The 26851-nt window shown below is 43.6% G+C and overlaps 1 protein-coding gene across 2 annotated transcripts in view; it reads left to right on the top strand.

Moving 5' to 3' along the window:
• LOC139535837 (E3 ubiquitin-protein ligase RAD18-like) overlaps positions 1-25226 on the top strand; it is an 89247-nt gene extending 64021 nt beyond the window's left edge. The window contains exons 12-13 of one of the 2 annotated variants that reach the window (XR_011667203.1): positions 4807-4842; positions 22819-22906. Coding sequence is in view for 1 of the 2 variants with exons in the window: in XM_071335670.1 (XP_071191771.1) it covers positions 4807-4842; positions 22819-22945 (163 nt within the window). In the remaining variant the exon portion in view is untranslated. Of the gene's footprint in view, positions 1-4806; positions 4843-22818 lie in introns of both variants that reach the window. The other variant, XM_071335670.1, reaches the window with a different exon arrangement.
• Positions 25227-26851: the final 1625 nt, after the last annotated feature.

Raw genomic sequence — 26851 nt, 5'->3', positions numbered from 1 at the left:
CTACCAACCAGTAAGAATTCCGGCTCTCACAGACCTGTTAAGAAGCCCTCCTGTTCTCCACTCATTACCTGTATTAACTGCAACTGTTTGAACTCGTTACTTGTATAAAAGACACCTGTCCACACACTTAATCAAACAGACTCCAACCCCGTCTGAAAATTAGTCTGTAACTGGCTGATTAGTCGTTAGCCGGTGCTAATGGAAAACACTGGGTTCTAGTGAGATTTCCCAACACTGAATAGGCCTAAACAGTAGGCTAAGACCTGCTCCTTCCAGTTTAGCTATCTCATCTATCATTGGTCTCTGTCTGTCTGAGCTGGAGAGTGTACGGTATATAGGAGTCACCTCATAGAGATGAACAGTGCAATGTTTTAGTATTAAAAAAATCTCATCTACATCCACTTAGGTACACCCTAGAACAGATTGCATTTGCATTACTTTCTTGTATTGTCCTAGCCTTGACAACTAGCTTTACTTAGTTAGTATCGTTTAATTAGATTTTTCCACACACAATTGCAGGAGACACGCATGTGCGCCCACACACCTTCCCCTTTGCCGTAAGTGGCAACCGTTGAGTTGTCTGTGGAGAGTAATGAGTAAAGCAGACCAACGAAATAGACATCTTATTGGATTGTGGCAGAAACTTTCTACAGTGATTATTCTCCCTTTTAATGCTGCTGCTTTAATTGTTCTATGCAGCTGTGGTGTTTCACGTTGACTAACAGCTGCCTTATATAACTGTTTAGGCTTCATATTGCCCAAGCCTCTTGCTATTTACTACCGTTGACTGTAGCTGGTCTTTTAAGCAGAGAAAAGAAACATCCCCTGTCTGAGCTGAGGGCCACTGCGGCTAGTCTGCACTGCACCCTGTAACGTCTGATCAGCAGACGTAAGACCATCCAATAAAGCTAAAAGGCCACTGGCCTTCTCCAGAGAGGGACTGACGCTCAATTGGCGATAATTGCCATCAGGAATAGTCATGAGCTAAACAAACCAACGCCAGCAGCCGGTCAAATAGTCTGCCCTATGGCACTCTGCATAGGCCTGATGAATTGCTGCTTGATCCTACAGGGGTGTTCAGATAATGCCAAGTAAACTTAAATAAATGTATTCGACCCTAATCTATGTATTTCAAATGACTGGGAATACAGATATGCACATATTGGTCACATGTACCTTAAAAAAAGGTAGGTGCATGGATCAGAGAACCAGTCAGTATCAGGTGTGACCACCATTTGCCTCATGCAGCTTGACACATCTCCTTTGCATAGAGTTGATCAGGCTGTTGATTGTGTCCAGTGTAATGTTGTCCCACTTCTCTTCAATGGTTGTGCAAAGTAACTGGATATTGGTGGAAACTGGAACACGCTGATCCACATGTCGATCCAGAGCATCCCAAACATGCTCAATAGGTGAGATGTCTGGTGAGGATGAAGGCCGTGGAAGAACTGGGACATTTTCAGCTTCCAGGAATAGTGTACAGATCCTTGCGACATAGGGCCGTGCATTATCATGCTGACACATTAGTTGATGACGGCAGATGAATGGCACGACAATGGGCCTCAGGATCACGTCACCTTCAAATTGCCATCGATGAAATGCAAGTGTGTTCGTTGTCCGTAGCTTATGCCTGCCCATACCATAACCCCACCGCCACCATGGGGAACTCTGTTCACAACATTGACATCAGCAAACCGCTCGCCCACACAACGCCATACACGCTGTCTGCCATTTGCTCAGTACAGTTGGAACTGGTATTCATCTGTGAAGAGCACTCTTCTCCAGGCGTGCCAGGGCCATCGAAGGAGAGCATTTGCCCACTGGAGTCGGTTACGAAGTTGTGCTGCAGTCAGGTCAAGACCCTGGTGAGGATGACGAGCACACAGATGATCTTCTCTGAGACAGTTTCTGACAATTTGTGTCAGTTCTTCGATTATGCAAACCCACAGTTTCATAATCGATCTGGAGTGCAAGTATGTCTGGGCTGGTATGGTTACATGTGGTCTGCGGTTATGAGGCCGGTTGAACGTACTGCCAAATTCTCTAAAATGACATTGCATGTGGCTTATGGTAGAAAATGGTAGAAAAATGAACGTTCAATTCTCTGGCAACAGCTGTGGTGGACATTCCTGCGGTCAGCGTGCCAAGTGCACGCTCCCTCAAAACTTGAGACATCTGTGGCATTGTGTTGTGTGACGAAACTGCACATTTTCTGTTAGGTTGGATAGGGAGCGTCGCTGCACAGCGTCACTGCATAGCTATTTTCAGGTCTCTCCAGAGATGTCCTTGTCCCATCGCACTCTAGCGACTCCTGTGGCGGGCCGGGCGGGTGAACGCTGACACGATAGCCAGTTGTACGATGTTTTCTCCGACACATTGGCTGGCTTCCGGGTTAAGTGAGCAGTGTGGCAAGAAGCAGCGCGGCTTGACAGGGTCGTGCTTCTTGACACACTGCTCGCTTAACCCGGAAGCCAGCCAATGTGTCGGAGAAAACACCGTACAACTGGAGACCATGTCAGCGTGCATGCGCCCGGCCTACCACAGGAGTTGTTAGAGCGTGATGGGACAAGGACATCCCGGCCGACCAAACCCTCCCATAACCTCGACGACGCTGGGCCAATTGTGCTCTGCTTCATGGGTCACTCTGTCGCGGCCGGCTGCGACACAGCGTGGGATCGAACCCGACTCTGTAGTGGAGCCTCAAGCACTGTGATGCATTGCCTTAGACTGCTGCGCCACGCCGGAGGCCCATATTGTCACGCCCTGGCCTTAGTTATCTTTGTTTTCTTTATTATTTTGGTTAGGTCAGGGTGTGACGAGGGTGGTTTGTGTGTTTTTGTCTCGTCTAGGGTGTTTGTACTGTCTAGGTTTTTTTTGTAGAGTTATGGGGTTGTGTTCATTATAGGTGTTTATGTAAGTCTATGGTTGCCTAGATTGGTTCTCAATTAGAGGCAGGTGTTTATCGTTGTCTCTGATTGGGAACCATATTTAGGTAGCCATGTTCTTTGGGTATTTTGTGGGTGATTGTTTCCTGTGTCAGTGTTTGTGCCACACGGGACTGTTACGGTTTGTTCACGTTTATTGTTTTTGTATTGGTGTTCATAGTTCAGTTTTTTATATTAAAACATGGATACCTACCACGCTGCGTATTGGTCCGATCCTTGTTACACCTCTTCAGAGGAAGAAGAGGAAGATAGCCGTGACACAATTAATTTAAAATGAAAAGCTTAAATGTCTTCAGTCAATAAGTATTCAACCCCTTTGTTATGGCAAGCCTAAATAAGTTCAGGATTACAAATGTGCTTAACAAGTCACATAATAAGTTGCATGGACTCACTCTGTGTGCAATAATAGTGTTTAACATGATTTTTGAATGACTACCTCATCTCTGTACCTCTTACATACAATTATCTGTAAGGTACCTCAGTCAAGCACTGAATTTCAACCACAGATTCAACCACAAAGACCAGGGAGGTTTTCCAATGCCTTGGAAAGTAGGGCACCAGTTGGTAGATGGGTAAAAAAAAGTAGACATTGCATATCCGTTTGAGCATAGTGAAGTTATTAATTACACTTTGGATGGTATATCAATAGACCCAGTCACTACAAATATGTAGGAGTGCTTCCTAACTCAGTTGCCAAAGAGGAAGGAAACTGCTCAGGGATTTCTCTGAGGCCAATGGTGACCTTAAAACAGTTAGAGTTTAATGGATGGGTCAACAACATTGTAGTTACTCCCCAATACTAACCTAATTGAAAGAGTGAAAAGAACGAAGCCTATACAGAATAACATGCATCATGTTTGCAACAAGGCACTAAAGTAATACTGCAAAAAATGTGGTAAAGCAATTCACTTTTTGTTCTGAATATAAAGTGTTATGTTTGGGGAAAACCCAATACAGCACGTTACTGAGTACCACTCTCCATATTTTCAAGCATGGTGGTGGCTGCATCATGTTATAGGTATGCTTATAATGGTTAAGGACTTGGGAGTTTTCAGGATAAAAAAAGAAATGGAATGGAGCTAAGCACAGGCAAAATCATAGAGGAAAAACTCTTTCAGTCTGCTCTCCACCAGACACTGGGAAATAAATTTATCTTTCAGCAGGACAATAACCTAAAACACAATGCCAAATATACACTGGTGTTGTTTACCAAGAAGACAGTGAATGTTCCTGAGTGGCCGAGTTAGTTTTAACTTAAATCTACTTGAAAATCTATGTCAAGACCTGAAAATGGTTGTCTAGCAATGATCAGAAAAATATATTTTGTACCTAAACTTTCCTCTTGTTTGCTTACGATCCAACATTTCCTGAAAGCTGGGTTGACCTTTTATCTTGTTGTGTGCCCCATGCTGATCTCTGAATCCCATATCATCCCCCAGGTTCAGTCAGCCAAGAACCCTGACTGGTATAAATCCTACAGCTTAGGCCCTTTCTTTCCCAGACCCAGAGCTCTGAGTCACCATGTCCTTCAGCAGTATGACTTGTTTAGCAACGTTTTACAGAGGTTTTCCCTGTGGCAGGCTGTATGTGTGATAAATGCCGAGCTAAGAGAAGTGAAAGCCCATGGACATCAGTGACAGATTCAGGAGTGTTATAGTCCTATTCATAGCCTGTTGGTATTGGTGCCAATGACTCTCTCGCTCTCTCTTCTCTCTTTCTCTCTGTCTGTGTGTTACTTTTGTACTGCATTGCTATCAGATGCTGCTGCATTGCTGTTCCAATGAGGTGATGCCCTGCTGGGATGACTGACTGATGCTCTGAGAAGTTTATTAATGGTATGTTCTCCTCTCTGTTTTTTCAGCTCCGTCTCCGACATCTTCGCTGGCAGATGCTATGAGTAAGTGACTCTGCTCTTCAGACAAAGTTAAAAACAAAACCTTCACACCAACACACTCCTGATCTTCATCAACATCATAAGTATCACCCATGTCAGCTCCTGCCATGTTGCCACTGTTGTCATCTGTTGGAGAAATACATTCTTCTGCTCAGTTCACTCTGCTGGGTTTTTGTCATTTGGAGTTAGCTGATGCAGCGAAATTACCAATAGCAGGTAATTGTAGGCCTCCTTGTGAAATTACTGAGGCATCTGCCAGGACAGCTGTCTCGCTTGACTTGACACAGATTAATGCTTTTTCCACTACATTTTTTAAAGTTGATGTATGTCATGTCTTAGCTGTATACTATCAGTAGCTCCTTCCATCTAGCTCAGGGATGGCAACTTGGATTAGGGTGGGGGCCACAAAAAAATCTGAACTCATCAAGAGGGGCCAGGTAGGCCAGTTGAGAACAAGTTCTCATTTACAATTAAACACTGAAGTGAAAGATGAATGTGCAAGTAGAGATACAGGGGTGCAAAGGAGCAAAAAATAAATAACAATATGGGGATGAGTTAGTTGGTGGGCTATTTATAGATGGGCTATGTACACATAGCAGTCAGAGTTGGCCCTAGCCTTTTGGGGGACCAAAGTGGAATTTAGGGCAAAACATTTTTGGGGTCCCCCACTTGACAGCGCAGAGGAAAAATGTGCGAGTTAATTTCCTGCAATTCTACACATTATGCCATGGGGCGTAGAGAAAATGGTGCATTTTAAGGTAAGTTTCCTGCAATTGTACACATTTTGCCATAGGACAGAGATTTTATTTGCGTTTTTTAATATGATCTCTGAGTGAGAGTGACTAACAAAATCAATGGGGGTCCAATGGTCGGGAATTTAACCATGGTTACTACAAGTTTAGATAGCTGGCTAGACTTATTTACCAATCTAAAAAATGTCAGCTGACATGGGCTAATTGATTGACTGACATAACAAGATAAAAACTGCTGGTGCGCAACCAAATTTGTAAATTGTACCTTGTGTATTCTACTATTCTGGCTCTCAACAGTAAGTTGACACCCCGACTGAGTTCCTAAAAGAAATATACACATTACCAGTCAAAAGTTTGTACACACCTACTCATTCAAGGGTTTTTCTTTATTTTTACTATTTTCAAATAAAATCAAACTTTATTTGTCACATGTGCCGAATACAACAAGTGTAGACCTTACCATGAAATGCTTACTTACAAGCCCTTAACCAACAGTGCAGTTCAAGAAATAGCAAAAAAATATTTCCCCCAAAACTAAAGCAAAAAATAACAAAAAGTTACACAATAAAATAACTATAACGAGGCTATGTACTGGTACCGAGTCAATGTGCGGGGGTACAGGTTAGTCGAGGTAATTTGTACATAGGGGTGAAGTGACTATGCATAGATAATAAACAGCGAGTAGCAGCAGTGTACAAAACAAATGGAGGAGGGGTCAATGTAAATAGTCCAGTGGCCATTTGATTAATTGTTCAGCAATCTTATGGCTTGGGGGTAGAAGCAGAGAAAACAATCTGACTTGGGCAACGAGTCTCTGACAATTATTTGGTCTTTCCTCTGACACCGCCTAGTATATTCATCCTGGATGGCAGGAAGCTTGGCTCCAGTGATGTACTGGGCCGCACGCACTACCCTCTGTAGCGCCTTACGGTCAGATGCCGAGCAGTTGCCATAACCAGGCGGTGATGCAACTGGTCAAGATGCTCTGGATGGTGCAGCTGTAGAACGTTTTGAGGATCTGAGGACCATGCCAAATCTGTTCAGTCTCCTGAAGGGGAAAGGGTCTTGTCGTGCCCTCTTCACGACTGTCTTGGTGTGTTTGGACCATGATAGTTTGTTGGTGATGTGGACACCAAGGAACTTGAAACTCTCAACCCACTCCATTACAGCCCCGTCGATGTTAATGGGGGCCTGTTCGGACCGTTTTTCCTGTAGTCCACGATCAGCTCCTTTGTCTTGCTCACATTGAGGGCGCGGTTGTTGTCCTGGCACAACACTGCCAGGTCTCTGACCTCTTCCTTATGGCTGTCTCATCGTTGTCGGTGATCAGGCCTACCACTGTTGTGTCGTCAGCAAACGTTTTTATTTTATTTTATTTCACCTTTATTTAACCAGATAGGCCAGTTGAGAACAAGTTCTCATTTACAACTGCGACCTGGCCAAGATAAAGCAAAGCAGTGTGACAAAAACAACAACACAGAGTTACACATGGAATAAACAAACGTACAGTCAATAACACAATAGAAAAAGTCTATATACAGTGTGTGCAAATGGTGTGAGGAGGTAAGGCAATAAATAGTCCATAGTAGTGAAGTAATTACAATTTAGCAAATTAACACTGGAGTGATAGATGTGCAGATGATGATGTGCAATTAGAAATACTGGTGTCCAAAACAGCAAAAAAGTAAATAAAAACTATGGGGATGAGGTAGGTAGATTGGATGGGCTATTTACAGATGGGCTGTGTACAGCTGCAGCGATCGGTAAGCTGCTCAGATAGCTGATGCTTAAAGTTAGTGAGGGAGATATAAGTCTCCAACTTCAGCGATTTTTGCAATTCGTTCCAGTTATTGGCAGCAGAGAACTGGAAGGAAAGGCGGCCAAAGTGTGTGTTGGCTTTGGGGATGACCAGAGAGATATACCTGCTAGAGCGCGTGCTACGGGTGGGTGTTGTTAGGGTGACCAGTGAGCTAAGGCAGAGCTTTACCTAGCAAAGACTTATAGATGACCTGGAGCCAGTGGGTCTGATGACGAATATGTATCGAGGGCCAGCCGATGAGAGCATACAGGTCGCAACTTAATGATGCTGTTGGAGTCGTGTTTGGCCACGCAGTCATGGGTGAACAGGGAGTACAGGAGGGGACTAAGTACACACCACTGAGGGGTCCCAGTGTTGAGGATCAGCGTGGCAGACGTGTTGTTGCCTACCCTTACCACCTGGGGGTGGCCCGTCAGGAAGTCCAGGATCCATTTGCAGCCGGAGATGTTTAGTCCCAGGGTCCTTAGTTTAGTGATGAGCTTTGTGGGCACTATGGTGTTGAATGCTGAGCTGTAGTCAATGAACAGCTTCTCACAAAGGTGTTCCTTTTGTCCAGGTGGGAAAGGGCAGTGTGGAGTGCGATTGAGATTGCGTCTGTGGCTCTGTTGGGCGGTATGCGAATTGGAGTGGGTCTAGGGTATCCCGAAGGATGCTGTTGATGTGAGCCATGACCAGCCTTTCAAAGCACTTCATGGCTAGGCAGGTTACCTTCGCTTCCTTGGGCACAGGGACTATGGTGGTCTGCTTGAAACATGTAGGTATTACAGACTCGGTCAGGGAGAGGTTGAAAATGTCAGTGAAGACACTTGCCAGTTGGTATGTGCATGCTTTGAGAAGAACAGTGTTGCTTGCCTCGAAGCGAGCATAAAAGGCATTTAGCTCATCTAGTAGGCTCGGGTCACTGGCCAGCTCGCGTCTGGGTTTCCCTTTGTAGTCTGAAATAGTTTTCAAGTTCTGCCACATCCGACAAGCGTCAGAGCCGGTGTAGTAGGATTCAATCTTAATCCTGTATTGACGCTTTGCTTGTTTGATGGTTGCCGAAATGCCACATGCGTCCAATTTATATCAGTGCATTCCTAATAACCTAGCCATTACGAAACTTCTGTTCGATCTAGTGAGCACCACGTAGTAAATTAGCAATAACAGTTTTTGATGACCAAATTCAACACTCATTGACCCCATACAAAAATCCCTCACTTTATGTGTTTATTTTCTAACTCTGACCAATGGTAACAAAGTAAACCTTGAAGTTGGAGGTTTTAGAATCTCCCTCTGGTGGCCAAGTTGGCCTGTTTTAACAAATGCAATTGGATGGTGGCTCTACAGTGTAAGATCTCTGATAGGTTGATTCGTTATTCTGTTACCGGATATAATCAAGGTGCTTAGCTGTTCCTACTTAGCATAGTGGCTAATTGTGCCAGGTTTGCTTATGAGAGAAGCTAGCGGCTAGCAATTTTAGACCAAAGTTCTAAGCAAAAGTTTGAGTAAGGACCCGTAGAGTTTTTTTTATAAATCTTTACATTTTTGTCATTTAGCAGGTGCTCTTCTGAAGGGCGACATACAGTAGTGAGTGCCTACATTTTTCAAACTTTTTCATACTGGTCCCATGTAGGAATCGAACCCACAAACCTGGCGTTGCAAGCGCCATGCTCTACCATTCAACAGATGTAGTTGGCCATCAGTGCCTTTTTCCTACAGTTATTTTTATCAAGTTTCAGGAAAGTCTACCCCGGGGAGAAGTCCAGATGTCAATTTGATCCGCATCAGTCTTTGTGTGGCCTCCTGAGTGGCGCGGTGGTCTAAGGCACTGCATCGCTGTATTGCAGCATCACTACAGCCTGGGGTTTGGTCATCAGTTGAACTGTCATCGGTCATCAGTTGAACTGTGTTTCCTCCAGCACATTCGTGCAGCTAACTTCCGGGTTAAGCGAGCAGGTGTTAAGAAGCGCGGCTTGGTGGTTCATATTTCGAGGGACGCATGACTCGACCTTCGTCTCTCCCGAGCCCATTGAGGAGTTGCAGCAATGAGACAAGATCGTAATCACGAAATTGGGTAGTTAAAGGGGGTTTAAGAAAAATAGCCATTAGAATTTAGCTGTCCACTTCTCACACTCAGATTTGAGTGTGTGTATCTGTGTAGACAATTTTTTCACCGAACAAAAGTGTGGGTTTGATGTTCCTTAAAAGGCTTAGTGGATTAAATTTCAGCAGGGCTTTTTATGCAACTAAAATGTGTATGTGGTACAGTACTGCATCAAACTCTGAACACATGCAGAGCTGTGCCACCCCCACCACCTACAGTGGGGAGAATAAGTATTTGACACACTGCCGATTTTGCAGGTTTTCCTAATTACAAAGCATTTAGAGGTCTGTAATTTTTATCATAGGTACACTTCAACTGTGAGAGACGGAATCTAAAACAAAAATCCAGAAAATCACATTGTATGATTTTTAAGTAATTCATTTGCATTTTATTGCATGACATAAGTATTTGATACACCAGAAAAGCAGAACTTAATATTTGGTACAGAAACCTTTGTTTGCAATTACAGAGATCATACGTTTCCTGTAGTTCTTGACCAGGTTTGCACACACTGCAGCAGGGATTTTGGCCCACTCCTCCATACAGACCTTCTCCAGATCCTTCAGGTTTCGGGGCTGTCGCTGGGCAATACGGACTTTCAGCTCCCTCCAAAGATTTTCTATTGGGTTCAGGTCTGGAGACTGGCTAGGCCACTCCAGGACCTTGAGATGCTTCTTACGGAGCCACTCCTTAGTTTCCCTTGCTGTGTGTTTCGGGTCGTTGTCATGCTGGAAGACCCAGCCACGACCCATCTTCAATGCTCTTACTGAGGGAAGGAGGTTGTTGGCCAAGATCTCGCGATACATGGCCCCATCCATCCTCCCCTCAATACGGTGCAGTCGTCCTGTCCCCTTTGCAGAAAGGCATCCCCAAAGAATGATGTTTCCACCTCCATGCTTCACGGTTGGGATGGTGTTCTTGGGGTTGTACTCATCCATCTTCTTCCTCCAAACACGGCGAGTGGAGTTTAGACCAAAAAGCTCTATTTTTGTCTCATCAGACCACATGACCTTCTCCCATTCCTCCTCTGGATCATCCAGATGGTCATTGGCAAACTTAAGACGGGCCTGGACATGCGCTGGTTTGAGCAGGGGGACCTTGCGTGCGCTGCAGTATTTTAATCCATGACAGCGTAGTGTGTCACTAATGGTTTTCTTTGAGACTGTGGTCCCAGCTCTCTTCAGGTCATTGACCAGGTCCTGCCGTGTAGTTCTGGGCTGATTCCTCACCTTCCTCATGATCATTGATGCCCCACGAGGTGAGATCTTGCATGGAGCCCCAGACCGAGGGTGATTGACCGTCATCTTGAACTTCTTCCATTTTCTAATAATTGCACCAACAGTTGTTGCCTTCTCACCAAGCTGCTTGCCTATTGTCCTGTAGCCCATCCCAGCCTTGTGCGGGTCTACAATTTAACCCTGATGTCCTTACACAGCTCTCTGGTCTTGGCCATTGTGGAGAGGTTGGAGTCTGTTGGATTGAGTGTGTGGACAGGTGTCTTTTATACAGGTAACGAGTTCAAACAGGTACAGTTAATACAGGTAATGAGTGGAGAACAGGAGGGCTTCTTAAAGAAAAACGAACAGGTCTGTGAGAGCCGGAATTCTTACTGGTTGGTAGGTGATCAAATACTTATGTCATGCAATAAAATGCAAATTAATTACTTAAAAATCATAAAACTTACTTTGTGTATGACATTCACTACCTATATTCACTACCTAGTCATACAAAAACTAGATGTCCTAACCGACCTGCCAAAACTATAATTTGTTACAAGAAATTTGTGGAGTGGTTGAAAAAAGAGTTTTAATGACTACAACCTAAGTGTATGTAAACTTCCGACTTCAACTGTAAGTAATACATAAAAAAACTAAATACTGCAAAGTTTCCTAAGAGCTAGAAGCACGTCAACCCTCTCTGTCGACTCTAGTGTGTTTGTGTTGGTGTATAAGAGTAAAAATGTGTTTAATTGGATGTGGCTTATAAAAGTTGAATAACTAGTCAGCAATCAAAATGAACTATTAATTAGATTTTTTCCTGGCATGTGTCCTCTCTCATTGTAACAAAGTTGCTTTGAGAGGGAGGGAAGCACATAATAACTTCTCTTCTGTGGTGCCATTGCATTAGCAAGGCACATCCATTCTGCTGCCTAGCGAGGATGCCAAGCGGACAAAGCTCGATGTGATAATTGGCTGTGTGACTTGTTGGCCATGCGCTGGCCAAAGTAGAGTGAACCTTAAGCCACAGATAATTCTTCTATACTGTTCCCTTCATTTTCCCATGTCTCGGGGCTACTTAGCCAGTCTGTTCCAGTTATTCCACATGAAATGGAGACCTGTGCGGTCTTTCCATGACAAAGACCGCACAGGTGAAAGCTATGATTCCTTATTGATGGGGGGTTGCAACTCGGTAGTAGGAAGGTATTCTTAATGTTTTGTACACTCATTGTATAATTTTATACTAATACAATTGCTCTTAGAAAAATATTTTGTTTAACAAGTAATCATTTTTTCTCTCAAAATGGTAGGGTTCAAAATTATTGGCACCCCTGTTTTCAGACTGAGATGTACATTTTGTGGCCAATTAATCATTTCTTTGTGGATTGTGATGTGTGCTTGGAGTTATTGTCTTGCTGGAAGGCAAACAGGTTGAAAAACAGAAGCATATGCAGAAAAGTACCTCATAACTACTGTAAAATATGGTGGTGGATCATTGCTGTTATGGGGCTATTTTGCTTACACTGGTCATGGGGCTATTGTTAAGGTCAACGGCATTGTGAACTTTACCAATTACCAGGACAATTTAGCCAAAAACCTGGTTGCCTCTGCCAGAAGGCTGACACTTGGCCGCAAGTGGATCTTCCTGCAATACAATAACCCCAAGTACTAATCAGAATCCACACCAAAAAAATGGTTTATTGACCTCAAAGTCAACATTTTGCAATGGTCATCTTAGCCTCCGGACCTGTGGTTTGAATTGAAGAAGGCAGTTCATACGAGTAGATTAAGATTATCAAGGATCTGGAAAGATTCTGTAAGGAGGAAGGGTCTAAGATCCCTCCCAAAGTGTTTTCCAATCTCATAAAACATTTTAGAAAAGGTTATTGAAAAAGAGTATTGAAAACAGGGATGCCAATAATTTTGACCCCATCTTTTTGAGATTTGTTTTATTACTTGCTAAACAAATATATTTTATAGTATAAAATAATATGATTTCCTCATTTCTTTGAGCATACAATATAGATCAGTATTTGTATTTATTTTTGGTCATCTTTATTAAATGGTGCCAGTATTTATGGGCCTGACTGTATCTCAGGCGTGATCCCTAGGGCCTGGAAGGCTCCTCATGTGCTCCCTCTCCTCAAGGTGGTGCCCCTCTGACATTAATAATTATCACCCGATCTCTAAACTGTCTTGCTTAGCGAAAAATGTTGAATCTTTAATAAACACTCAGCTTAGTGTCCATCGGTCTGGTTTCAGGCCATTCATAGCACTATATCTGCTGCTTCTTTGGTGACAAATGACATTGTAAATTGCCTGGGTCAGGCAGCCTGCAATTGGTTTTAAAACTACCTGACAGGCAGGACACGTGTTTCTTCTGATGGTGTTAAATCAGGATACCTTGATATTATGAAAAGTTGTCCCCCAATGGTCGATGTTGGGCCCTGTACTTTTACTATCTATATAAACAATATTTTCTTGTGTGTAAGAAAATGTAACCTCCCCTTGTATGCGGATGATACTTTAGTGCATTCTGTTGGCCCTTCTGTTGACAAGGCTCTTTCAGAACTTTTATGGTTTTCAGAAAGCCTTTGTTGAACTGGACTTGGTACTTAATGCAGGGAAAAATAAGTATACAGTTGAAGTCGGAAGTTTACATATACCTTAGCCAAATACATTTAAACTCAGTTTTTCACAATTCCTGACATGTATTCCTTGCAAAAACCCCCTGTCTTAGGTCAGTTAAGATCACAACTTTATTTTAAGAATGTGAAATATCAGAATAATAGTAGAGAGAATTATTTTTTTCAGCTTTTATTTCTTTCATCACATTCCCTGTGGGTCAGAAGTTTACATACACTCAATTAGTATTTGGTAGCATTGCCTTTAAATTGTTTAACTTGGGTCAAACGTTTCGGGTAGCATTCCACAAGCTTCCCAAACAAGTTGGGTGAATTTTGGCCCATTCCTCCTGATAGAGCTGGTGTAACAGAGTAAGGTTTGTAGGCCTCCTTGCTCGCACACGCTTTTTCAGTTCTGCCCACACATTTTCTATAGGGTTGAGGTCAGGGCTTTGTGATGGCCACTCCAATACCTTGCCTTTGTTGTCCTTAAGCCATTTTGCCACAATTTTGGAAGTAAGCTTGGGGTCATTGTCCATTTGGAAGACCCATTTGTGACCAAGCTTTAACTTCCTGACTGATGTCTTGAGATGTTGCTTCAATATATCCACATAATTTTCCTCCCTCATGATGCCATCTATTTTGTGAAGTGCACCATTCCGTCCTGCAGCAAAGCAACCCGACAACATGATGTTGCCACCCCTGTGCTTCGCGGTTGGGATGGTGTTCTTCGGCTTGCAAGCCTCCCCCTTTTTCCTCCAAACATTTCTATTTTAGTTTCTTCAGACCAGAGGACATTTCTCCAAAAACTACGATCTTTGTCCCCATGTGTAGTTGCAAACTGTGGTCTGGCTTTTTTTATGGTGGTTTTGGAGCAGTGGCTTCTTCCTTGCAGCCTTTCAGGTTATGTCGATATAGGACTCGTTTTACTGTGGATATAGATACTTTTGTACCTGTTTTCTCCAGCATCTTCACAGGGTCCTTTGCTGTTGTTCTGGGATTGATTTTCACTTTTCGCACCAAAGTACGTTCATCTCTAGGAGACAGAACGCATCTCATTCCTGAGCGGTATGACGGCTGCGTGGTCCCATGGTGTTTATACTTGCGTACTATTGTTTGTACAGATGAACGTGGTACCTTCAGGCGTTTGGAAATTGCTCCCAAGGATGAACAAGACTTGGGGAGGTTTACAATTTTTGGCTGATTTCTTTTGATTTTCCCATGTCAAGCAACGAGGCCCTGAGTTTAAAGGTAGGCCTTGAAATACATCCACAGGTACATCTCCAATTGACTCAAATGATGTCAATTAGCCTATCAGAAGCTTCTAAAGCCATGACATAATTTTCTGGAATTTTCCAAGTTGTTTAAAGGCACAGTCAACTTAGTGTATGTAAACTTCTGACCCACTGGAATTGTGATAGAGTGAATTATAAGTGAAATAATCTGTCTGTAAATAATTGTTGGTAAATGTACTTGTGTCATGCACAAAGTAGATGTCCTAAGCGACTTGCCAAACTATAGTTTGTTACAAGAAATTTGTGGTGTGGTTGAAAAACGAGTTTTAATGACTCCAACCTAAGTGTATGTAAACTTCCGACTTCAACTGTATGTTACTCTCCAAAAAGCTTTAAAATGTATCTGATGGTTTCTGCATATGTGCTTTGGATGGTGCCCACATTGTTTGTGTCTCGGCTTATAAATATCTGGGTATCTGGATTGAAGAAAAGCTATCTTTCAAGAAGCATATTGATGACTTAGTTAAGAATTCAAATGGGCTTCCTTTATAGCAGTGGTCACCAACCTTTTCTGAATCAAAACGCAAGCAGAGATCTATCACTCAGAATTTTTTTTAACATAAAAAACAAGCCTATGCAACATTAACCAAATAAAAAATGTTCTGTAGCGATAAGGTTTGTGCAGTAGACTATAGGCCCAATACATTTTCACTGCATATTAGCTACGCTTGAATTTCTCTGCCAGTGTTGTTCTTCTCAGACCATTTAGAAATTATATTTCAACATTTTAGGTATTTGATCCCACTGGTACTAGATCATTTGTTGTAATACTTGTGAGGCACAGCTGAGTGAGCATAATCATTTGTTTATTTACTGGACTGATGGCCTGCATCTGATGGTCAATCAGAGGAGAGAGTGGTGAGGCTGCCTCCCACCTGACTCACCATCCCTCCTCTCTCCCTCCGCTGAGAAAATGGGACACAGTCTTCCAGCTCATGGCGAGCCTAAGTCGCACTGCATTACTTCTGCCTCATGCACCAATTCATGTTGTTACTCCTATGACCAGAGAAAGTGAAATATTCCTTGATATTAAAAAAGACACAAGCTGCTAATAATAACAACGCAAACTTATCGAAATGCACATTTACGGCTTAAATTGTTGAACAAAGTGTTGACAGTGCTGAATAACAACGTAAACATGAACTTACTCATAAAAACAGCAGCTCTGTGTTGTATTCGTTGAGTCTCTAGTCATGTTTTTAAAAGTTTGAATTTCACATGATCAACTTTGCTGTGCATTCAAGGCTTCTTTTTACTGTCTGGTGCGAGGTAACTGTGCAGACACAGTGATCTGAGCTGTCTGATTGGCCAGCGGTATGCCTATAGTTGCACTTGATTTGCACTCTGGAGCTGCCGGCTGGACGGAGTTCTACTTTCAGACACATTCAATTGTTCAAAACGTGAAGACTGCCTTCCCGGCACTAGGCTGCTGAATCAAGTGCACCTACAGTTTTTCTTTACAGAAATGTTTGGTGATCAACTAGGAATTGCTTGGAGATCGACCGGTTGGTGACCACTGCTTTATAGGAATAGGTCATGCCTTTCGTTAAATAGCAACAAAAAAAACAGACATTCAGTTGACATTCATCCCGGTTATAGATTATGGTGATATTGTCTATATGAATGCTGCTGCCGCTGTATTGAAACCATTGGATGTTTGTCATAGTGCACTCACTGCACTTTCTTATGGGCTACAGTTTCCGTACACGTCACTCCATTCTGTATCAGAAAGTAGGCTGGCCCTCTTTTAAGTCTCGTAGATCAATGCACTGTTCTCTATCTTTATAAAACCCTCTTTTGCAAACTTCCGCCATACCTTACTTCATTGTTAAATTACAGACATACGTATCAGCAGACCCGATCACAGGGATGGTTAACTCTAGATGTCCGGTTGATCTCTACGGAATTAGGTATGTCTGCATGCGCCCTGTATATGGAATGATCTGCAGAGCTCTCTGCACCTTGATGTTCTGGTGCCTTTAGAGCAGTTCAAGTTGATAATGGAGGACCTCATTGTTGAGGAATGTGTTTTGCTTCTTAAATTAATTGTAGTATTGTATGCTTTTATTACGTTGTCTGTTAGAATGTTGTACATTTTATATTTTGTGTTCATGCAGGGCTCCCTTGAAAAAGAGGCCTTGGTCTCAATTGGACTCCCTACTAAAATAAAGGTGAAATAGAATAAAAAATCCTAGGAGGGTGACCTGAAGGGCCACCATAGCTCTTATTGAGACTGTGCTCTTTGTGCTGCAGCACCCTGCCAGGCTGACACTTTACGTCAGGGATGGGCAATTGCGGACCAATAACTTACTGTTAAGAGTTAGAATAATAGGTGCAATTTCGAAATGTGGTTGTGCATCGTCTGTCACTCAATTAGCCCATGTCAGCAAAACAATTTTAGATTGGTAAGTTAGTCCAGCGTCCGGCTATCTAAACTTGTATTAAGAATGGTTGAATTACCAACCGGGATAGGGCCCATTGATCATCAGTTATCATATAAACATGCTAACATTTTCCTCCACCCAATGGCAAAATGTGTAGAATTGCAGGAAATCCGTTATAAAATTGCTAAATCTTCTCTCTGCCCTATGGCAAAATGTGTAGAATTGCAGGAAATCCGTTATAAATTTACTAAATCTTCTCTCTGCCCCATGGCAAAATGTGTTGAATTGCAGGAAATCCGTTATAAAATTGCTAAATCTTCTCTCTGCCCCATGGCAAAATGTGTTGAATTGCAGGAAATCCGTTATAAAATTGCTAAATCTTCTCTCTGCCCCATAGCAAAATGTGTTGAATTGCAGGAAATCCGTTATAAAATTGCTAAATCTTCTCTCTGCCCCATGGCAAAATGTGTTGAATTGCAGGAAATCCGTTATAAAATTGCTAAATCTTCTCTCTGCCCCATGGCAAAATGTGTTGAAATCCAGGAAATCCGTTATAAAATTGCTAAATCTTCTCTCTGCCCCATGGCAAAATGTGTTGAATTGCAGGAAATCCGTTATAAAATTGCTAAATCTTCTCTCTGCCCCATGGCAAAATGTGTTGAATTGCAGGAAATCCGTTATAAAATTGCTAAATCTTCTCTCTGCCCCAAGGCAAAATGTGTTGAATTGCAGGAAATCCGTTATAAAATTGCTAAATCTTCTCTCTGCCCCATGGCAAAATGTGTTGAATTGCAGGAAATCCGTTATAAAATTACTAAATCTTCTCTCTGCCCCATGGCAAAATGTGTTGAATTGCAGGAAATCCGTTATTACATTTACATTTAAGTCATTTAGCAGACGCTCTTATCCAGAGCGACTTACAATTGGTGCATTCACCTTATGACATCCAGTGGAACAGCCACTTTACAATAGTGCATCTAAATCTTTTAAGGGGGGGGGGGGGGGGTGAGAAGGATTACTTTAGCCTATCCTAGGTATTCCTTAAAGAGGTGGGGTTTCAGGTGTCTCCGGAAGGTGGTGATTGACTCCGCTGTCCTGGCGTCGTGAGGGAGTTTGTTCCACCATTGGGGGGCCAGAGCAGCGAACAGTTTTGACTGGGCTGAGCGGGAACTGTACTTCCTCAGTGGTAGGGAGGCGAGCAGGCCAGAGGTGGATGAACGCAGTGCCCTTGTTTGGGTGTAGGGCCTGATCAGAGCCTGGAGGTACTGAGGTGCCGTTCCCCTCACAGCTCCGTAGGCAAGCACCATGGTCTTGTAGCGGATGCGAGCTTCAACTGGAAGCCAGTGGAGAGAGCGGAGGAGCGGGGTGACGTGAGAGAACTTGGGAAGGTTGAACACCAGACGGGCTGCGGCGTTCTGGATGAGTTGTAGGGGTTTAATGGCACAGGCAGGGAGCCCAGCCAACAGCGAGTTGCAGTAATCCAGACGGGAGATGACAAGTGCCTGGATTAGGACCTGCGCCGCTTCCTGTGTGAGGCAGGGTCGTACTCTGCGGATGTTGTAGAGCATGAACCTACAGGAACGGGCCACTGCCTTGATGTTAGTTGAGAACGACAGGGTGTTGTCCAGGATCACGCCAAGGTTCTTAGCGCTCTGGGAGGAGGACACAATGGAGTTGTCAACCGTGATGGCGAGATCATGGAACGGGCAGTCCTTCCCCGGGAGGAAGAGCAGCTCCGTCTTGCCGAGGTTCAGCTTGAGGTGGTGATCCGTCATCCACACTGATATGTCTGCCAGACATGCAGAGATGCGATTCGCCACCTGGTCATCAGAAGGGGGAAAGGAGAAGATTAATTGTGTGTCGTCTGCATAGCAATGATAGGAGAGACCATGTGAGGTTATGACAGAGCCAAGTGACTTGGTGTATAGCGAGAATAGGAGAGGGCCTAGAACAGAGCCCTGGGGGACACCAGTGGTGAGAGCACGTGGTGAGGAGACAGATTCTCGCCACGCCACCTGGTAGGAGCGACCTGTCAGGTAGGACGCAATCCAAGCGTGGGCCGCGCCGGAGATGCCCAACTCGGAGAGGGTGGAGAGGAGGATCTGATGGTTCACAGTATCGAAGGCAGCCGATAGGTCTAGAAGGATGAGAGCAGAGGAGAGAGAGTTAGCTTTAGCAGTGCGGAGCGCCTCCGTGATACAGAGAAGAGCAGTCTCAGTTGAATGACTAGTCTTGAAACCTGACTGATTTGGATCAAGAAGGTCATTCTGAGAGAGATAGCGGGAGAGCTGGCCAAGGACGGCACGTTCAAGAGTTTTGGAGAGAAAAGAAAGAAGGGATACTGGTCTGTAGTTGTTGACATCGGAGGGATCGAGTGTAGGTTTTTTCAGAAGGGGTGCAACTCTCGCTCTCTTGAAGACGGAAGGGACGTAGGCAGCGGTCAGGGATGAGTTGATGAGCGAGGTGAGGTAAGGGAGAAGGTCTCCGGAAATGGTCTGGAGAAGAGAGGAGGGGATAGGGTCAAGCGGGCAGGTTGTTGGGCGGCCGGCCGTCACAAGACGCGAGATTTCATCTGGAGAGAGAGGGGAGAAAGAGGTCAGAGCACAGGGTAGGGCAGTGTGAGCAGAACCAGCGGTGTCGTTTGACTTAGCAAACGAGGATCGGATGTCGTCGACCTTCTTTTCAAAATGGTTGACGAAGTCATCTGCAGAGAGGGAGGAGGGGGGGGAGGGGGAGGAGGATTCAGGAGGGAGGAGAAGGTGGCAAAGAGCTTCCTAGGGTTAGAGGCAGATGCTTGGAATTTAGAGTGGTAGAAAGTGGCTTTAGCAGCAGAGACAGAAGAGGAAAATATAGAGAGGAGGGAGTGAAAGGATGCCAGGTCCGCAGGGAGGCGAGTTTTCCTCCATTTCCGCTCGGCTGCCCGGAGCCCTGTTCTGTGAGCTCGCAATGAGTCGTCGAGCCACGGAGCGGGAGGGGAGGACCGAGCCGGCCTGGAGGATAGGGGACATAGAGAGTCAAAGGATGCAGAAAGGGAGGAGAGGAGGGTTGAGGAGGCAGAATCAGGAGATAGGTTGGAGAAGGTTTGAGCAGAGGGAAGAGATGATAGGATGGAAGAGGAGAGAGTAGCGGGGGAGAGAGAGCGAAGGTTGGGACGGCGCGATACCATCCGAGTAGGGGCAGTGTGGGAAGTGTTGGATGAGAGCGAGAGGGAAAAGGATACAAGGTAGTGGTCGGAGACTTGGAGGGGAGTTGCAATGAGGTTAGTGGAAGAACAGCATCTAGTAAAGTCGAGCGTATTGCCTGCCTTGTGAGTAGGGGGGGAAGGTGAGAGGGTGAGGTCAAAAGAGGAGAGGAGTGGAAAGAAGGAGGCAGAGAGGAATGAGTCAAAGGTAGACGTGGGGAGGTTAAAGTCGCCCAGAACTGTGAGAGGTGAGCCGTCCTCAGGAAAGGAGCTTATCAAGGCATCAAGCTCATTGATGAACTCTCCGAGGGAACCTGGAGGGCGATAAATGATAAGGATGTTAAGCTTGAAAGGGCTGGTAACTGTGACAGCATGGAATTCAAAGGAGGCGATAGACAGATGGGTAAGGGGAGAAAGAGAGAATGACCACTTGGGAGAGATGAGGATCCCGGTGCCACCACCCCGCTGACCAGAAGCTCTCGGGGTGTGCGAGAACACGTGGGCGGACGAAGAGAGAGCAGTAGGAGTAGCAGTGTTATCTGTGGTGATCCATGTTTCCGTCAGTGCCAAGAAGTCGAGGGACTGGAGGGAGGCATAGGCTGAGATGAACTCTGCCTTGTTGGCCGCAGATCGGCAGTTCCAGAGGCTACCGGAGACCTGGAACTCCACGTGGGTCGTGCGCGCTGGGACCACCAGATTAGGGTGGCCGCGGCCACGCGGTGTGGAGCGTTTGTATGGTCTGTGCAGAGAGGAGAGAACAGGGATAGACAGACACATAGTTGACAGGCTACAGAAGAGGCTACGCTAATGCAAAGGAGATTGGAATGACAAGTGGACTATACGTCTCGAATGTTCAGAAAGTTAAGCTTACGTAGCAAGAATCTTATTGACTAAAATGATTAAAATGATACAGTACTGCTGAAGTAGGCTAGCTGGCAGTGGCTGCGTTGTTGACTTTGTAGGCTAGCTGGCAGTGGCTGCGTTGTTGACACTACACTAATCAAGTCGTTCCGTTGAGTGTAATAGTTTCTACAGTGCTGCTATTCGGGGGCTAGCTGGCTAGCTAGCAGTGTTGATTACGTTACGTTGCGTTAAAAGAACGACAATAGCTGGCTAGCTAACCTAGAAAATCGCTCTAGACTACACAATTATCTTTGATACAAAGACGGCTATGTAGCTAGCTATGTAGCTAGCTACGATCAAACAAATCAAACCGTTGTACTGTAATGAAATGAAATGAAAATGTGATACTACCTGTGGAGCGAAGCGGAATGCGACCGGGTTGTTGAGTGCGGAAGTTCTATTCGGTAGACGTTGGCTAGCTGTTGGCTAGCTAGCAGTGTCTCCTACGTTAAGGACGACAAATAGCTGGCTAGCTAACCTCGGTAAATTAAGATAATCACTCTAAAACTACACACTCTAAACTACACAATTATCTTGGATACGAAGACCGCAAAGACAACTATGTAGCTAGCTAACACTACACTAATCAAGTCGTTCAGTTGAGTGTAATAGTTTCTACAGTGCTGCTATTCGGTAGACGGTGGACGTTTGCTAGCTGGCTAGCTGCTGGGCAGATAGCAGTGTAGACTACGTTAGAACGACGAAATACGATAATTACGCAATTATCTTTGATACAAAGACGGCTATGTAGCTAGCTAAGAAGAAATTGCTAAAATTAGACAAATCAAACCGTTGTACTATAATGAAATGTAATGAAATGTAATGAAAAGTTATACTACCTGCGGACCGAAGTGCGAATGCGACCGCACGCTCCAACCCGGAAGTATCCTCGTTATAAAATTGCTAAATCTTCTCTCTGCCCCATGGCAAAATGTGTTGAATTGCAGGAAATCCGTTATAAAATGGCTAAATCTTCTCTCTGCCCCATGGCAAAATGTGTTGAATTGCAGGAGGGGTGTATGGATGTGGGTACTGCAGACCCATGAGCCACTGCGGCCCCTCAGGATGAGTTCCGTTTTTCTGTGGCCCCCACTCCCATCAAAGTTGCCCACCCCTGCTTTACATGTAGTGATGTTTTATATTCACTCCACAGGGCCCTACTGAGCCTGACAATGTAGAGGGGTCTGTGACCTGCTGCCCCCTGCAGAGACATGACCTCCACATGTTGACCTTCTGTCTGTATTCATGGGTATGTGGCCACAAGGGAATGTGAGAAGAGAACAGAGCAGAACAGGGAGATCCTTTATGTTATTAGCCATCTGCAGTGACCGTAGACAGTCAATTAGGATCTGCACTGTACTGCATTGACCACCATGACCAACACTTCAACATATCAGCATCGTTTCCCTGGAAACACTGTTGTCAAGGAGTGCTTTAATCTAGCTATATCATTAGTGGTGATACCACATAGGGATGGGAGATATAACCATAATGTTCTTCTGTTCTTTCCCCCGGAACAACCACATGAACCAGGACTCATCTGGGCTAATAGACAGCTGTTGCTGTTCTGTTTGTCTGTGAGAGAATATCTCCATAGATGTCCTGCATTGTCCTACTTTATTATTTTCTAATAATGTGATTTGGCCTTTCTGCTCCATTAACCTGGGGCTTGATATATGATCAAAGGCCCTAGACTCACTTCTGAGAATTTCTCTCCCCAGAGTTCTGGAGAACGCCTCGAGTGGGAAACGGGCTTCCTGCTCCAAGGAGGAAGAGTCTTCTCCGCCACTTGTCCTGGGAAAACGAGCCCGGAAATCCTGGGAAGGGGACAGGAAGGAGTCGAGCTGAAATCTGTTAAACGCCTTCACCTTTCTATCTAATTACTTTAAGCAAATTTTCAGGATATAGCATGTTATGCAATACATTTTACTTGTCATTTTATAACGGGGTTGTTCCGCCAATTAGATACATTTTGAGTGGTGAAACTTGGTGGAGAAAACCCCAGTTTATTTCACCTAATTGTAACATTCTGTCATAAAGAGCACATATGTGAAATTCTGTTTTTTAACACTGGATAAAAGTAGAGACTCAGAGCTACAAAATGGTATATCATATACTGCATTTTCGAGGAACAATGGGAAAGTAATTCTGCATTGAAACTTGATACATTTATAACCTCACTTTTGAGAAAAGGACCGTTGAATGTTTTGGTACCTACTGGAGACCTCTCCCTTGTCTATACCCATTCAGCATTGTTCACACCCTGTTAAGCCAGCCCCACCATCTCTTTAAGGATTCACATGGGAGGTCATGTGCTAAACAGTGAGTCTTAAACATTAAAAATGAAGACTTAATATCCTAATATCCAACGAGTATCCTATGATAAGGACAAATTCCAGGTAAACAGAAAGTAAAAATATTTAATAAATATTAGACACACTTGTCTAAATTGATTGGTCGTGTGAAAGAAATTCCAGCCACATCCAGTGGTGAAAAAAGTAGTAAATGGTCAAACTTGAGTAAAGATAGAAAATAACTCAAGTAAAAGTCACCCAGTAAATTTTATTTTACCATTATTTAACTAGGCAAGTCAGTTAAGAACAAATTCTTATTTTTAATGACGGCCTAGGAACACTGCCTTGTTCAGGGGCAGAACGACAGATTTATGTACCTTGTCAGCTCAGGGATTCGATCTTGCAACCTTTCGGTTACTAGTCCAACGCTCTAACCACTAGGCTACGCTGCCACCTCTACTTGAGTAAAAGTCTAAAAGTATTTGGTTTTTAAAAATGCTTAAGTATCAAAAGTAAATGGAATTGCTAATAGGTACTTAAGTATAAATAAAGACGGCACAATTTTTTTACATTTTTTTTATTGACGGATAGCCAGGGGCACACTCCACCAGTCAGATATAATTTACAAATAAAGCATTTGTGTTTAAAGTGTCTGCCATATCAGATGCAGTAGGGATGACCAGGTATGTTCTCTTGATAAGTATATGAATTAGACAATTTTCCTGTCAAAATGTAACGAGTACTTTTGCGTGTCAGGGAAAATTTATGGAGTAAAAAGTACATTTTTTCTTTCGGAATGAAGTAAAAGTGAAAGTTGTCCAAAAATAGAATTAATAAAGTACAGATACCCCCCAACAATACTTAAGCAGTACTTTAAAGTATTTTTACTTAAGTACTTTACACCACTGGCCACATCTTTCTAAGTGGATGGGTCTCTACAGAAGGTGTAAACGGTACAGCCAAATGGTTACTTGCATAGCAGAGTATTCTATGCAATTTATTTCACCTTTATTTAACCAGGTAGGCCAGTTGAGAACAAGTTCTCATTTAAAACTGCGACCTGGCCAGGATAAAGCAAAGCAGTGTGACACAAACAACACAGAGTTACACATGGAATAAACAAAGTCTATATACAGCTTGTACAAATTAAGTAAGATTAGGGAGGTAAGGCAATAAATAGGCCATAGTGGTGAAATAATTACAATTTAGCAATTAAACACTGGAGTGATAGATGAATGTGCAAGTAGAGATACTGGGGTGCAAAGGAGCAAAATAAATAATTACTATATGGGGATGAGGTAGTTGGGTGGGCTATTTACAGATGGGCTATGTACAGGTGCAATGATCTGTAAGATGCTCTGACAGCTGATGCTTAAAGTTAGTGAGGGAGATATGAGTTTCCAGCTTCAGTGATTTTTTTCAATTCGTTTCAGTCATTGGCAGCAGAGAACTGGAAGGAAAGGCGGCCAAAGAGGGAGTTGGCTTTGGGTGTGACCAGTGAAATGGATGTGGAGGTCCTGGGCTCGCGTGGTTACTCGTGGGCTGTGGTTGTGAGGCCGGTATTGCCAAATTCTCTAAAATGACATTGGAGGCTTATGGTAGAGACAAAACTGCGTGACTGTGTGACAAAACTGCACATTTTAGATTGTCCTTTTATTGTCCCCAGCACAAGGTGCACCTGGGTAATAATGATCATGCTTTTTAATTTGTTTCTTGATATGCCACACCTGTCAGGTGGACGGATTATCTTGGCAAATGAGAAATGCTCACTAACAGGGATGTAAACAAATTTGTGCACCACATTTTAGAGAAATACACTTTTTGTGCATATGGAACTTTTCTGTGATGTTTATTTCAGCTCATGGAATATGGGACCAACACTTTACATGTTGTGTTTATATTTTTGTTAAGTGTAATTGCTGATTGCCTAGGAGAGGAGATACCATTCTCCCTCCAATACAGCCACTGATTACGGAAACAACAACAGTCCCAAATTGCCCTGCCCCTTAATCCTGGTTGATGTGTCAACAATCATCTGCAAATGATGAGCAGTCAGCAGTTCACACACCAAGTAGGCTACTGGGAAGACAGACAACACTTCAAGTAGATGGCCCTACATACAGTTGAAGTCGGAAGTTTACATACACTTAGGTTGGAGTCATTAAAACTTGTTTTTCAACCACTCCACAAATTTCTTGTTAACAAACTATAGTTTTGGTAAGTCGGTTAGGACATCTACTTTGTGCATGACACAAGTCATTTTTACAACAATTGTTTACAGACAGATTATTTCACTTATAATTTACTGTATCACAATTCCAGTGGGTCAGAAGTTTACATACACTAAGTTGACTGTGCCTTTAAACAGCTTGGAAAATTCCCGAAAATGATGTCATGGCTTTAGAAGCTTTTGATAGGCTAATTGACATCATTTGAGTCAATTGGAGGTGTACCTGTGAATGTCTTTCAAGGTCTACCTTCAAACTCAGTGCCTCTTTGCTTGACATCATGGGAAAATCAAAAGAAATCAGGCAAGACCTGCTGGAGGAAACAGGTACAAAAGTATCTATATCCACAGTAAAATGAGTACTATACCGGCATAACCTGAAAGGCCGCTCAGCAATGGAGAAACCACTGCTCCAAAACCGCCATAAAAAAGCCAGACTACGGTTTCTAACTGCACATGGGGACAAAGATCGTACTTTTTGGAGAAATGTCCTCTGGTTTGATGAAACAAAAATAGAATTGTTTTGCCATAATGACCATCGTTATTTTGGGAGGAAAAAGGGGGAGGCTTGCAACCCGAAGAACACCATCCCAACCGTGAAGCACGGGGGTGGCAACATCATGTTGTGGGGGTGATTTGCTGCAGGAGGGAATGGTGCACTTCACAAAATAGATGGCATCATGAGGGGAGAAAATTATGTGGATATATTATAGCAACATCTCAAGACATCAGTCAGGAAGTTAAAGCTTGGTTGCAAATGGACAATGACCCCAAGCATACTTCTAAAGTTGTGGCAAAATGGCTTAAGGACAACAAAGTCAAGGTATTGGAGTGGCCATCACAAAGCCCTGACCTCAATCCTGTAGAAAATGTGTGAGCAGAACTGAAAAAGTGTGTGCGAGTAAGGATGCCTACAAATCTGGCTGTTACACCAGCTCTGTCAGGAGGAATGGGCCAAAATTCACCCAACTTATTGTGGGAAGCTTGTGGAAGGCTACCTGAAATGTTTGACCCAAGTTAAACAATTTAAAGGCAATGCTACCAAATACTAATTGAGTGTATGTAAACTTCTGACCCACTGGGAATGTGATGAAAGAAATAAAAGCTGAAATAAATCATTCTCTCTACTATTATTCTGACACTTAACATTCATAAAATAAAGTGGTGATCCTAACTGACCTAAGACAGGGAATTTTTACGAGGATGTATTTGTATTTGGCTAGGTGTATGTAA

This window comes from Salvelinus alpinus, chromosome 12, assembly GCF_045679555.1.
Source record: "Salvelinus alpinus chromosome 12, SLU_Salpinus.1, whole genome shotgun sequence".
Classification (NCBI taxonomy): domain Eukaryota; kingdom Metazoa; phylum Chordata; class Actinopteri; order Salmoniformes; family Salmonidae; genus Salvelinus; species Salvelinus alpinus.
Note: the sequence above shows the minus strand (reverse complement) of the source record. Positions and strands in the feature narration are given on the sequence as shown.